Source organism: Euwallacea similis, chromosome 9 (genome assembly GCF_039881205.1).
Source record: "Euwallacea similis isolate ESF13 chromosome 9, ESF131.1, whole genome shotgun sequence".
NCBI lineage: Eukaryota > Metazoa > Arthropoda > Insecta > Coleoptera > Curculionidae > Euwallacea > Euwallacea similis.
In genome coordinates this window covers 3194680-3207811 of record NC_089617.1, presented here as the reverse complement: position 1 = coordinate 3207811, position 13132 = coordinate 3194680, and the positions used below count along the sequence as shown (strand labels likewise).

At 34.9% G+C, this 13132-nt stretch overlaps 5 protein-coding genes across 7 annotated transcripts in view; 2 read left to right on the top strand and 3 right to left on the bottom strand.

The window, feature by feature from the left end:
* The window catches only part of LOC136411134 (tRNA N(3)-methylcytidine methyltransferase METTL6), a 192083-nt gene that overhangs the window by 4955 nt on the left and 173996 nt on the right, over positions 1 to 13132 (top strand). The gene's annotated exons all lie outside the window — the stretch shown is intronic.
* On the bottom strand, positions 267 to 8162 carry Fak (protein tyrosine kinase 2 Fak). 3 transcript variants are annotated; one of them, XM_066392898.1, is made up of 14 exons: positions 7993 to 8162; positions 7280 to 7417; positions 6821 to 6976; positions 6469 to 6639; positions 5792 to 6410; positions 5435 to 5575; positions 5021 to 5203; positions 4248 to 4658; positions 3836 to 4168; positions 2993 to 3663; positions 1503 to 1643; positions 1029 to 1268; positions 654 to 970; positions 267 to 606 (listed from the first exon to the last, which is right to left on the bottom strand). In XM_066392898.1, exons 2-14 carry the CDS (start codon positions 7331 to 7333, stop codon positions 381 to 383), a joined length of 3663 nt encoding a protein of 1220 aa, XP_066248995.1. In that variant the 5' UTR covers positions 7334 to 7417; positions 7993 to 8162; the 3' UTR covers positions 267 to 380. The 3 variants fall into 3 exon arrangements, with proteins under 3 accessions (XP_066248995.1, XP_066248998.1, XP_066248996.1); XM_066392901.1 differs by having other exon boundaries at positions 3518 to 3663; XM_066392899.1 differs by having other exon boundaries at positions 7998 to 8162.
* On the top strand, positions 9197 to 10746 carry PCNA (Proliferating cell nuclear antigen). Its single transcript, XM_066393378.1, has 2 exons — positions 9197 to 9446; positions 10045 to 10746. The coding sequence occupies exons 1-2, from the start codon at positions 9226 to 9228 to the stop codon at positions 10604 to 10606; spliced, it is 783 nt and encodes a 260-aa protein (XP_066249475.1). The 5' UTR covers positions 9197 to 9225; the 3' UTR covers positions 10607 to 10746.
* Positions 11347 to 12403, bottom strand: LOC136410931 (probable methyltransferase-like protein 15 homolog). Its single transcript, XM_066393307.1, has one exon. It carries the CDS (start codon positions 12401 to 12403, stop codon positions 11369 to 11371), a length of 1035 nt encoding a protein of 344 aa, XP_066249404.1. The 3' UTR covers positions 11347 to 11368.
* LOC136410932 (ubiquinol-cytochrome-c reductase complex assembly factor 2) lies at positions 12405 to 12947 on the bottom strand. Its single transcript, XM_066393308.1, has 2 exons — positions 12748 to 12947; positions 12405 to 12687 (listed from the first exon to the last, which is right to left on the bottom strand). Exons 1-2 carry the CDS (start codon positions 12828 to 12830, stop codon positions 12405 to 12407), a joined length of 366 nt encoding a protein of 121 aa, XP_066249405.1. The 5' UTR covers positions 12831 to 12947.

Sequence of the window (13132 nt, the reverse complement as noted above, 5' to 3'; positions counted from 1 at the left end):
AGACTCCCTTTGTCTTTAAGAGGACTCTCGGGCACAGCACTGAGCCTTATGTTCATCGTTATTTCAAAAACTCCCAATATACGGTTGACTATGAGAGAAAATAATTTTTTAAAATTCTCTTCGATGCTTGTGAATTGACAAATTAGGAATGATAATTGAAAAAAACCTCTCGAAATTGGTATTGGGTGGTCAAGAACCATTTTTATAACATCTTGGAACAGCAATATGAGTTTGAGTCTTAGGGATAGCAAATAATTTCGATATACATATTTATATATTTAATCTCTTCGAGTATTTAAATAATAGCTCGCATTAAAAGCATAATAAAACTATGCAAATAATATCACATAACACGACCATTACGTATTAGTACTGAATACTTAATCGCTACGTCTGACTTCAGTAAATGAATTAGACTCGGTAGTAACCTCGTTTTGCACGAGAACCGAATCAACGTCACTAAATACTGCATTTTTATCTCCAACTTCGACGTTTGAGTCTGCAGATTTCTCCACCTCCTGCCGGTGATGCAATCGCAGATTATCGATCACATCTAGAAGATTCTTTGAGTCCATTGCGAGCACATGAGCTGTGCTCAACATTCCCCTGTAAATGTTATTTTTATTTATGATTATTTACTAATATAAACTTACTTTCGGTACTCGGCATCTAAGGTGGTTTTGCTGTATTGCTGCGCTAACTTCATAGCTCCCACCAAATCGCTCATATCCTTAGAGAGCACTTGATGTGCCATTTCTACCTCTCTCAGCATGTGCGACGGGAAATTGACGACGATTTCGTCTACACTAGTGAGCAGCTGTCTCAATTCCAGTCCCACGTTTTTCACTAGATCTAAATATTGTTCCGATTGAGACTGCTGTACTCCCTGCGAGAGCAGCATTATGGCCTTTACAACTTCCGTTGTGCATTTGTAAACTTTATCCTTGGCACGATCTACAGTAGAAGATTCCTAGAAAATAAATAACAATCTTCTATGATATTTTTCACAATGACCAATTTCCATATACCTTTTTTTCCACGTGTCTTTCTAAACTGTTTAACCTGCTGCTAGATAAAACAGGAGAGGAGCTTTTGCTCCTGTTCAAGGACTCTGTGCTGTTTTCAATGCTAGCGGTTCTGCTCGAGCTGGTTTCGTTTGCAGGTGCTGATGAGCTGATCTCTGATCCGTTCAATCGGTGTAGGGAATGGGTTATGGAGGTACTTTCTATGGATAGCGACTCTAGGGGGAGCCTGCTTAGTCTTTTTTCCTGAAACATTTTTATGCGTTAATAAATTTACAATGCACAACCTTTTTTTAAATCAATACAAGATGACTAAAAAAAGAGCGGTGTTCAGTTCTATTTAGAAGATATTTTTTGTATTTTTATGGAATTATTTAAAAAATAGATGAATTGCAAAATATGGACTAAATTCGAACAAAATAGTTCCTAATTTTTCCACCTTTTAAAAATTTTTCTCAGCTTTCGCACTTAAATACCAACCAAATTGACTTCCGATTCAGCCAACCATCTCGAATCCTCATTGGACTCCATTTGTTGTTGCCGCAACTTTTGCTCTAAAACCTGCTCATTGACTGGATTTCCATGGGTGGGTTCGCTTCTACGGATTACGTATTGAGTCGGCTGTAATAATTATATATTAATTTTTTTGGACATAGTTGGACATTAGAGAGTCCTTTTATCGTGATGACTTGATCAATTATGGAACAAACGTCACAGTTAAAAGAACTTTCTATATTCGTTAATTTAATTAAATCAAAAGGTGCGAGCACTCGAAGATGCTAAATTAAAAAAAATAAACACATAAATACCTAGTTTGGTACTACTTTATGCGTTTTTGAGACTTTTTAGATCGAAGGTTTTCAGCCCGTTCTACCATAACAGTTTATTCAACGTTAAAAGGTGTTGTGAAATGAGTTGAGTACTACGTTAAAAATGGAATTAATCCTAGTTTTAAATGGTGAATCTTAACGCTGAATAAGCTGGAATATTAAATGAATCTGTGACAAAACACAATTGTATCCATGCACGAAAGGCAGGGAGAATGGCATGAAACATGCATAATAAACGTGCATGTAGACATACAAAAATTATAAGAACCTCAGAAAAAGCGTTCAAAAAGTTTTAAAACATCGGTTCATTGACTCAGTCCATATTTGAAATGCGCATCTGAGGAAGAAGGTATTTTGGAAGATGCTGTAGAAATTAAGGGACTGCTTAGTGGAAATACAGACCTTTGGTTGCTACACCGCATGGAAGCAAATAAGATTATTATTCTGAACGTCATTGGTTCGTTTCTTATGAAACCAAAACTTATCTGAATCCAAAATATTTTTTACGTGTTTGCTTTACTTTCAGTCTTAGAGGAAAATCTCAGAAAAACGGAGAATAAGGGCATGACTCTATTTTACACAAGGTCAATCGCGTGTAGTGATCAATTATTTAAAAAACAAGCCAAATTTTAAACTAAAATTGAGTGCAAAAACATCAAACGCTTCAGGGTTGACTATTTCATTATTATTCATCCTAGGAAAATGTTTTATTGAGAGAAATCTCATATAAAAATTTATTTTAGACACAATTCTATCAAAACATCACCAATTTTCTTTAAGAGATGAAAAGAAAGAGAAAAATAGATGAAAAGAACAGTATTTCCCGACTGAAAGAATATACATTGTGGCAAATAGCTTTCTTCTAAATCGATACATAGGACGAAAGAAAAACCCTACAGTTGATAGTATTGTTCATGTTTAGGCACGTTGCTGCTATTTTCAGATTTGTAATAATTTGTTTTTTTTTTAATTCCCTAGGATTAATAATACCAGACACAAACCTACTCTGACCAACCAAAAACAATAGAAATTTACGATGATACCTTTTCGGCCACTTTCAAAACAAAAAAGAAATCCACAGGGCACATGCGAATACTCGGCCAAAACACTAACATGCCACACACCAACTTGATATCAAACCTGCGAGGCTGACTGAGAAAACCTGACAGGGGCCAGTTGGGGGATTTTGTGAGCGCAACTTTTAACGTTCTCGCCCCCAAAATCATACAGACTTTCTTCCACCTCGACGTTTTTATAAATCACCGGATCCTTGTGGTAATTGGTAACAGTCTCTAGAGTGTAATTGACGGTTCGATTCGCGCACGACATGTAAGAAGTGAAGCTGTGGCTTTGATTTAAAGGGTAAACTACATTAGTTGACATAGAAATTGAATTGTCGTTAACGTAATGCGTTTCTGAAACATGTGGTGTTCTTTCTAAGGTGCTGGACTGCGAAGAAAGTTTGCCGCTGTCGATCAAAACGTCGCTTTGCAAGGAGGAGGCGTTACTTTCGGCTAATGAAACATTGTCCACGGAATCTAGAGACTTAGGTTCCACTTCAGGATCCAGTTTTTTGAGACTTTGGATTGGCATAGGGCGCGTCGTTAGAATCGGGTCGGGAATGTCTTGCTTAATACCGAAATCTACGGCTACAGTGTTAAATACCGAAGCGGGAATGGTGTACATGGCAGGTGTGATCCCCCGGTTCTCGTTCTCCCGCATCAGGTGCGCCAGCACTTCCGGGTTTTGGGCCACGATGTAAGTTTGAGGTACTAGGTTTGTGGAGTTCATTGTGACTAGTGAAGAGGTTTCTGAAACAGTAGAATAATGTCTTGAAATGCGGATGATTGAGAATAGAAATGACTCTTGAATACAATTTACATCAAATAGCCCCAAAAGCTATGGTTTCCTAGAAACACAGAGCCACAATTACATTCAATGTGGGCTATATATAATTATTAAATAGAAAAAAGTAACGGTTACCTTGATGCCTTAAAGGTTTTGGAGGGGGACTCACATCGTCTGACGAACCCCACGACATAGCGGCCATGCGCCTTGTTTCGCGCCTCATGGTATTCTGCTGGCTGCTTCGCTCCTCGAGCAAAATCTCCTGAAGAATTTCCTTAATATCCTTGAAACTGGGGCGTTTGGTTGGCTCATATGACCAACACTGCGACATCAAGGAGTAAAGCCGCGGCGGGCAGTTCTCGGGCAGAGGCAGCCGTTCTCCGTTTTCGATCTTTCCAATCACATCATTGTTTTTTACCCCTTGGAAGGGCTTCACACCCAACATTAGGATTTCCCAAATACATACACCTGAGACAAATAAGGATTTGAGTATTCAGAAAAATGCTAAATATACGAAAAATCCAAATATCAGAACCTTGACACTCACCAAACATCCACACATCACTAGCAGTAGTAAATCTCCTAAAATTAATACTCTCAGGGCTCATCCATTTAATAGGCAATTTTCCTTTCGACGCCCGATAATAACTTTGGTCAGATCCCATCCATCTGGACAGCCCGAAATCGGCCAATTTGACGCAGGTCTCAGAACTGACCAATACGTTTCTGGCGGCAATATCGCGATGGACGTACTTCTTCGATTCTAAATAACTCAAGGCAGTGGATAATTGGAATGCAAACGTTAATAAAGTCTCTAGCTCCAGGTCGGGTTTTTTGCTTTGCAAATATGCTCGTAGTTCGCCTAACTTTGCCAGTTCCATTACAATCCATACGGGCGAATCGGAACAAACCCCGATAAGTTTTATGATATGAGGATGGTCGAATTTTTGCATTATATCTGGAAAATTTGTAGAGTAAAAATCATCCGGAGTAATGCCAAAATAATAAAATTCAGGGTGAGTTTTTTTATGAAGAGTGAAAGCATCTAGTGAACCATAAGTGTTATAAAATCGCTTAAATAAGAAAAAAACATAAAAAAGAATTAAATGAAATTTTAACACTTCCTCAAATATCTAACCTTAAATTCGGCATTTGTTTATTAAGAGAAAGATGCATCTTATGGTTTTTTTATAACATGGAACCTATGTATGTGTATTTGCTTTATTCATAATAACATTAATAGCAGTGATCATTATGAACTAAATATTTTGACGGCGTTTTGAAACATCCTCTATTAAGCTTTAATATTAGAGAACCTACAGGCTTCCTCAAGAAACTTCTCCGTAGTAGAAGCATCAGCATCGCTTTTACAAGTTTTAATGGCCACTGGTAACACATTGCCTTCTTTGGTTGTTACGGTGCCTTTATGGACATCGCCAAACTGACCTTTTCCTAATATTATACCCAACTCAATATGATCTCTGTTTAGCTCATAATCCCTCACTAAAACGTCATAATTAAGTCAAACAAGGAATTGTTACATTATAATAAACTGGAATAAATCGCTTTAAGGCCAGGATCATCTCGATTCATATCGGTAATTCATAATTCATAGCCAGAAACATAATTTGTTTACATGTGTCGTGATGGACAAAAAATGCGTTTATGACTATGAATTAATGATATGAAGCTAGGTAATTTTGGCTTAAGAAAATGAGAAGAAACCTAGTTTACCTGCAGGAACCGAGTAATCCCCTTCCTCTATAATCTCAGCATAATCTTCGGCCAATAAAATGCCACCGCTGCCAGAAAATTTCGTTTTCATCCCCAATACTTTCGTGTCCGACTGATATAAGGAGTTGCCTCCTTCATTTTCTAAAAAAAATTATAAGATTTTATTAGCAGTTAAGATAAGTGTTTGAAATTTGAAAAACCTCAGTGTTAGTTCAAATCCCAGAGCCCTTATTTTTTTGTTAAAAAAAATGAAAGACATAAGCGTTTAACCTGTTTAACTTTTTTTCATCATATTTGGCCTAGTCCAACACAACAAAAAAAACTAATCAAATACAAAAATACTATCGACACGCTTACCTTGTAAAATCCACACAGATTCCTTCCCCTCAGAATGTAGTCTGCAGTAGCCATCAATCAATTCAGCCAAACTCTCTGCTATCGCAATATTTGAGCATGTAAAACACAAAATCTCATTACTTGAAGTTAACATTAATCTCAGAGCCACTTTTCCAGATTCCTTACACTCTTCAATATTCAGTTTCCTAATGTGCGTAAAATCAATCCTTCTCGACGCCAAAGCTTGAATTCCTATATCCGGGCCCACAATTAGCTCTATTGGAATCGTAAAACTACTGCTCGTCCCATAATCTACTAGAAAATGCTCCTGATCGAAATTCGTGTGCAGTTTTAATAGTTCAAGAAACTTCAACATGCAGTCCAACTCTGTGATATTTCCAGCCTTTTTAAACTGGGATTGTATGTGTTTTTTCAGAATCTTTGGTTTGATTTTATCTTGCAAACTTTGTGGAATGAATTTCTGAAGCCCGATTTCTTGGACTAAGTACTCCAAGATTGACTTCTTGTCTAATCCTGTGGAGATGTCTTTGAGGTATTTACGAATTTCTAGGTAACTTAACTGAAGGGCTACTTCTTGGTCTATATTTTTGTGCAGTTCTAAGTAATAATCGCTACTAATCTAAAACATTGGAACAATTTTCAACTGAGCAAAGTAACCATGAGAGAACTGAACTTACCTGTTGATAATAAAAACTAAGAGTGGCTTTATCTTTCTCATAAAGATCGGTCAATTTTGGTGGAGGATATCTGATTCTTAAGTCGTAACGCCATTCCGCGTCATCAGGAAATTGTTTAATATACTTTTCACTGACTTGTTGCATTGTAAGATCTTTGTGAAGCCAATAACTCTGAAAAATGATAAATAGCTAATTTTTAATAAAAAAACTGGCTTAGGAATAAACCATAAAGAGCTTTAATGACATGCAAAATAGATGACTTTAACCATAGGTTGAAGAAATAAAATGAATCAAAATATCTGGAAATAGACCCAAGAAACACAGAACATGATTGGTTTTATATTATGTTTACCTCTTTGGAGTACAGCTGGGTAAGTCGCAGTGCAAAACAGCCATTATAATGACCATTCCCAATAGATAACTTTTCAGTTACAGTCGAAATAATGCCCTTAATATCTATACTATCTCCATAGCGTACTACATTAAATCCACCATTGGGAAGGTGAACCTGAAATGTGTTTAAAGTACTGAATGCTTCGGAAAAGTGCATCCATCAAAATATTACCTCAACAATTTTTTACTTTCTATTCTGAACTGTTTTCAAGATATTGACATTTGAAATATGATATTTTTACATTTTCAGAGGTCATAGCTGTCAAATGGTATAAGTTAAATATTTTTTGATAATCTTATATCTATTAAATAAGATGATATTTTGATTCTTATTGCATATACATATCTATTTTTCTTACAATTTTTTTACTTTTTTTAATTTCTATACACAATTCAACTAAAAGCTTAAAAATCTTACCTTAAGTGTTGACTTTTCAGCAGAAGAGTTCTGTGAAGGATCAGGTGTATCCATACCCACTCCAATAAATAGTTATGATAAGTTAGCAGGTAGGTATATTTGCAGTTATGAAATACTTAAATATTAACTCTTTGGAATCTAAAATAAAACAAACGTGAATAAATAGAAGATAAGTCAATTGTGAGTTATTCTTGAGCAAACTTTCAATCCAAGTAAGCAATTTTATAAGGATGAAAAGATTATTTAAGTAACCATAATTTGTGTAGATATAGTGGTACATTTACATAGGACTTCTCTAATATTAAAAATAAAGAGCTGGCCATAAAAAAAATGCTTACTTTACAATGGAAAGACATTGTGTTTTATTTGATAATTTGGTATACAAAAATTAATAATAAAATGGTTCTGGACAGCTTTCTTTAACTGTTTAAAAAGTGTCTGAAGGTATTTGCAAATTCTTCACTGATCGATTAGTAGGTAGAAATTTCACAACACTGAATCTAAGGAGGGAAATCCACTATTTATAGTTTGCAACTTTATTCTAAAACTGCCAGGTGTGACAATACTAACAATGAATATTAAGTAGCCCGAAAACCATAGATATTTGGCTATTGTAGGATGTAGAAATAATAAATTAACAATATGTAGGTAGCAGAAGTAAGGGTAGGGCTCTATTAGCAGCTCATTTAAATGCACTTAAAAGTGCGTTCAACCCTACCTTGGAGATTTTTAGTGACGGTCACACTTCCGCCAAGCCACAGTGGCTGTTTTATCCCGCCACTCTGCCATTTTAATACCTCAATTATTCCAATCTAAAACTGAATATATTATTGATTTTATTTGAGGGCTCCAGCTCCCCTCGAGCGAGACAGTCGGGTCTATAATAATTAATAATTGTTATTAATTTTCTTTTCCGTCCGCAGTTCGGGTTGTTAAGAAAAGTTATTGAACCGCCGGGACAATCTGAACCATATATCTGTTCCCGTTAGGTTCCAAGTTCCAATCTATATCTCATTTTTTTAAAGCTGAGGTAAATAATTTGATATTTATTATGCAGATAAAGAATTTAAGGTACTACTTACCAAGTAACTTCCGATTAAACAATACTAAAACTAAAAAATAAACATGAAATGTTCATCAGAGCAGTGTAATAGGGCTGTCGCTCCATTAAGGAATTTGAATTTCAAAACAAAGTTGTTCTTATTTAAATTCTCTTTATTGTCTTTATTGTTTTCTCCCTAATTATATTTCTTCTTTTGGGATCGGCAGTATTTTATCACTTATGTACCCTTTAAGCATTTATCTATTCAATCTCAATACAATCTCAATTAGTTTTTCCAATTTCTCATTTATTTACATTATGGATAGGAATAAATCAGATATTATATTAGTGGGTGAAAAACGGACTCTAAAATTTCATAAATGGGGAAATATCTACCACAAAGTTATTGCTAGATATAATGTAGTAATGTCATTCATATAATAAATAATTTGCCACAATTGTTAGGTTTATGGAATGCGACTAAATTTCACGTTATGATTAGTTAAGGTATCTTAGATATTGAATATTTTCTGTTTGATTCATACTTCTGTATAACTAATTTGCATTGTAGTACAGACACAGGACATCTTTTCCAATCAGGGACACAGCTGCGGGTTGCGGTTTTACTTCTGTTTTCCAGAAAAACCATTGATCCACTTCTTTTCCAGTGTTTTGGCTGTACTGTATATAAACTTATATGAAGCGTAAATAATCGCTGCTCCAGATTCCCTCCAAAACAATCAAAACGTCAGTCTGACATTTAATACGTCATTATTTTGCCGCCTTTTTCCATTTTCTTTGGTTATCAAACAAAGAAGTTAGGTGTCTACAGTACTAAATTTTCAGACCGAATTTTTCTTAAGAGTTACATTGCTCTTTCAATTCAATCAATAATACTATCAGAATGTTTGAGGCAAGATTAGTAAACAGTGCAACCTTCAAAAAGGTCTTGGATGCCATAAAGGACCTCCTTAATGAAGCATCCTTTGATTGCTCAGAAACGGGAATCCAGCTCCAAGCCATGGATAGTTCTCACGTTTCCCTCGTTTCCCTGAATCTTAAGTCTGATGGCTTTGATAAATATAGATGCGATCGAAATTTGACTATGGGAATGAATTTGGCTAGGTAAGTTCTATGACACTGTTCTATCATGAGATTTCTTGTCGGCTAGTAGAGTCACAATGCTTTAGGAAGAACGGTGCAGTTTCATAATATTCTCATTGAATTGTATGCTAAAACAACAATGTAGATGTTGGACTTGTGTAAAACACATATTCAAAGGATAAGTGTAGCTAGTTCAGTCAACGGCCAGTACACAGTAATAAAAAACTTGATCTTTAAATTGTTAATAAATTGTTTTAAATGGGTTTGATCTTACATCAAGAGGCTTGTGAAAACTTAACTCAGGTTAACTTTATCACTACAAGTTATAATTATGTTTAATTGTGGCTTAAATTTATAATTCTGTTTTTACCAAAGTGTTAATATGATCATGTTACAGGCTTTGAGTGTAGACTTCTCTCAATAAATGATGAACAAACTTATACTAAAAAAATGTTTACCCACACTTATTTCCATAATACAAAGTGTTAAAGTTTCAAATTTATTATATGCCAAAAACAGATATTTGATGCTTTAAAAATTAAGATTTCACTTCCTACTGTTATTCCATGAAATGAAAAAAATATTTGTCAATTGTAAAGGTATGTATCTTCAATTGTAGTTTGGGTAAAGTGTTCAAATGCTCAGGAGCCGACGACACAGTAACAATGAAAGCCCAAGACGATGCCGACACCGTCACCTTTATGTTCGAGTCAAAAAAACAAGAAAAAATCTCTGATTATGAAATGAAACTCATGAATTTAGATCAAGAACACTTAGGAATCCCCGAAACCGAATTCTCTTGTATCATAAAAATGCCATCCGGCGAATTTGCCAGGATAGTAAGAGATCTTTCTCAATTTGGGGAGTCCATTGTTATCTCCTGCACTAAGGAGGGTGTGAAATTCTCTGCTCAAGGAGATATCGGCACTGGCAACGTTAAGCTAGCCCAGACAAATAATTTTGATAAAGAGGAAGAATCTGTTATTATTGATTTACAAGAACCAGTAACGTTGACTTTTGCGTGTCAATATTTGAACTCGTTTACAAAAGCAACGCCCCTTAGCAATCAAGTCACACTCTCGATGTGTGAAAACGTGCCTTTAGTTGTTGAATATCAAATCCCGGATTTAGGCCAGTTACGCTTTTACCTGGCTCCCAAGATTGAAGAGGATGATAATTAACTTTTTTCAATTTTATATTACCTGCTTGTCACCTTTACTTTTATATTATTAATAATAATTAAAATATTACATTATTCTAGTATTACTTTTAATTTAAGATTACTGTAGTAATATACTTCATTTACTTTTTTAATATGAAATGATCGTTATTAGTTTATGTCCAATTTCCCTTCTATGGTAAAAAAAACGTTCAAAAGCCATGGTAAGTATTCATTGTAAATGTTATTTATGAATTATACATTATGGTATGGTGCTAAGTTTATTTTTATGAAGAAGTTATTATAAATTTGCAATTATCCTGTATGCAGGGTATTCGTTTTTTTTTTGTAGCAAGACTTTAAACGTGCATTCTACTCCTAAATATATGCTACGTTAAGGAAATAGAATTTATGTTAATATTTTTCCGTGATGGCTCATAAGGGTTTTGAGACATATTTAAGTAAAATTAAGTTTTGGGATTGGAGGAAAGAAATAAATATCTTTAGAGATAAAGGTCTGTCAGCTGTTAAATGTTGAATATTATTTTTAGGAACCAAAACCACTTTCTTAAGGCACTTTTTTTTATCCTGATACGTACTTGTTGGTTTTAGTAAAAAAAAAAAAAAAAGCAATTGTTTTGGAAATAGGGCCAGAGGAACGGCTGGCATACTCCATGCACCTGCATCTCAATTTTTTCATCATTAGTTTTTAAAAAAATTGGGAATGGGTATATGAAGAAAAGAAATATACTGACAAATTAAATCAACTAGATATATTACATGACTACTTAATTTTCACAGCTGCCCTTAACTTAGCAGATCTACATCGATTGTTGCTCTCAACCTCATCAACAGAAGGCACTATTACATGTTTATGCAGCATTTTCCAGTTACTACTCATCACTTTAACCACATCAATTTCATCTAAATTAAAATTATGGCTGCTAAACTTCAATGGCAAAGGATTAACAAAATTTTCAATCATATTCCCTTGCAAGTGCCGTTTGACGATTTTATCTTCTAGAGAATGGAAAGTTATAGTCACCAGTCTGCCCCCTATTTTCAGGTAATGAGCTGCTAATAAAAGTCCATAGTTTATTTCATTAAGTTCATTGTTGACGAAGATGCGAAGGGCTTGAAAAGTCTTGGTGGCTGCATGTTTTTTATTATGTATTTTATCTGAGACTTCACTAATTACACACTCCACTAAATCAGCCAATTCCTCAGTGGTTGTTAGTCTCTTGAACATGTACCGAGAATCTATAATAGCTCTAGAAATTTTGCGAGCCTGCTTTTCTTCCCCATAATACTTAATAATCTTGTACAAATCTTCTTCTGTGGCATTTGAAAGCACTTCAGCAGCAGTGGGGATATTTGAGTCTCTATTTCCATCCATCCTCATGTCCAGAGGACCATTTTTAGACAACGAGAATCCTCTTTGAGCCAAGTCAAACTGCATAGATGAGCAACCATAGTCAAAGAGAATACTGTCAATGGAGTTTTTGCCATGGTTGAACTGTGATAGCAATTGAGGCAATTCAGAAAATTTCCCTAGCAATGGAGTTACTTGATTTGGGAATTCTTCTGCTAACTCTTTGGCATAAGAAAATGCCAAAGGATCCCTGTCAACTGCTAGAATTTTCACAGAAGGCTCTAATTTTAATATCTGTCTAGAATGACCTCCACTACCAAAAGTCATGTCAAGTATAACTTCATTTTCTTTTGGATTTATGTAGTGCAATACTTCAGAGGCCATAACAGGGACATGGGCCACTGAAGCAGTTGTACAAAATTGTCTGGCAAACTTATGGAGAATCATATTATACTTTGCTAGGGCGGATAGAGATGAGTCTCCTAAAGAATGACTTCTTTTCTTCTTGTCTCAATTCTTCTAAGAACTCATTAGATAGAACTTGATTGCACTGTTCAGCAGTTAAAGTGGTTGCAGATGATGATAGAACCCGCTTGTATTTATCTTTATTTGCGTTGTTAACGAGCTTTTGAAGGGCAAGATACTGTTGGTCCCAGTACTTACAGTTAGTTTCAAATGTATTTTCTTTATAGGCTTGAGTGACGTATTTAGTCAGAAATTCACAGTAGTCTCTAAAACATTACAAAAAGAATTTGTTTATTAGGTTTATGTGCTTTAGTAAAATTATTCACCTTCCACCAGCTTTATTTTGGTCAATAGGCCACTTCTCTAGAATTTTCAAAATTCTTTTATACGAAGCCGCAGCATAAGCCATAACTTAATATTTAATAAAATTCATTTGTCATTTTAAACTTATAGAATAATTAATAATAATAAATTACATAAATAAAGGTAAATTATTGTCATAAAATTGGAATTTTGGGGTTATGTGAGTGACGTGAAATGAACGTCCATATTATGTAATATGGCCGCTGGGTTGTAAGAACTCTCGGTGGGACAATAAACTCGTATTGTGACTGGGCGGATTTACAAGCAAATGGTCCCTTGCGTAAAAATTAGTCATAGGCCCTTTCTATAATAAACTTAGACAATTTTTAACTTTATAAAGTTAATTTT

Bases quoted from the DNA above. Each gene is read 5' to 3' on its own strand.
- LOC136410932 (XM_066393308.1), bottom strand. From the start codon at position 12,830: ATGGCTTATGCTGCGGCTTCGTATAAAAGAATTTTGAAAATTCTAGAG. The intron at 12,688-12,747 runs GTGAATAATTTT...GTAATGTTTTAG, and splicing joins CAAAATAAAGCTGGTGGAAG to AGACTACTGTGAATTTCTGA.
- LOC136410931 (XM_066393307.1), bottom strand. From the start codon at position 12,403: ATGATTCTCCATAAGTTTGCCAGACAATTTTGTACAACTGCTTCAGTG.
- PCNA (XM_066393378.1), top strand. From the start codon at position 9,226: ATGTTTGAGGCAAGATTAGTAAACAGTGCAACCTTCAAAAAGGTCTTG. The intron at 9,447-10,044 runs GTAAGTTCTATG...CTTCAATTGTAG, and splicing joins ATGGGAATGAATTTGGCTAG to TTTGGGTAAAGTGTTCAAAT.
- Fak (XM_066392898.1), bottom strand. From the start codon at position 7,333: ATGGATACACCTGATCCTTCACAGAACTCTTCTGCTGAAAAGTCAACA. The intron at 5,576-5,791 runs GTAAGCGTGTCG...AATTTTTTTTAG, and splicing joins ATCTGTGTGGATTTTACAAG to AAAATGAAGGAGGCAACTCC. The intron at 4,169-4,247 runs GTGAGTGTCAAG...TATTTGTCTCAG, and splicing joins TAGTGATGTGTGGATGTTTG to GTGTATGTATTTGGGAAATC.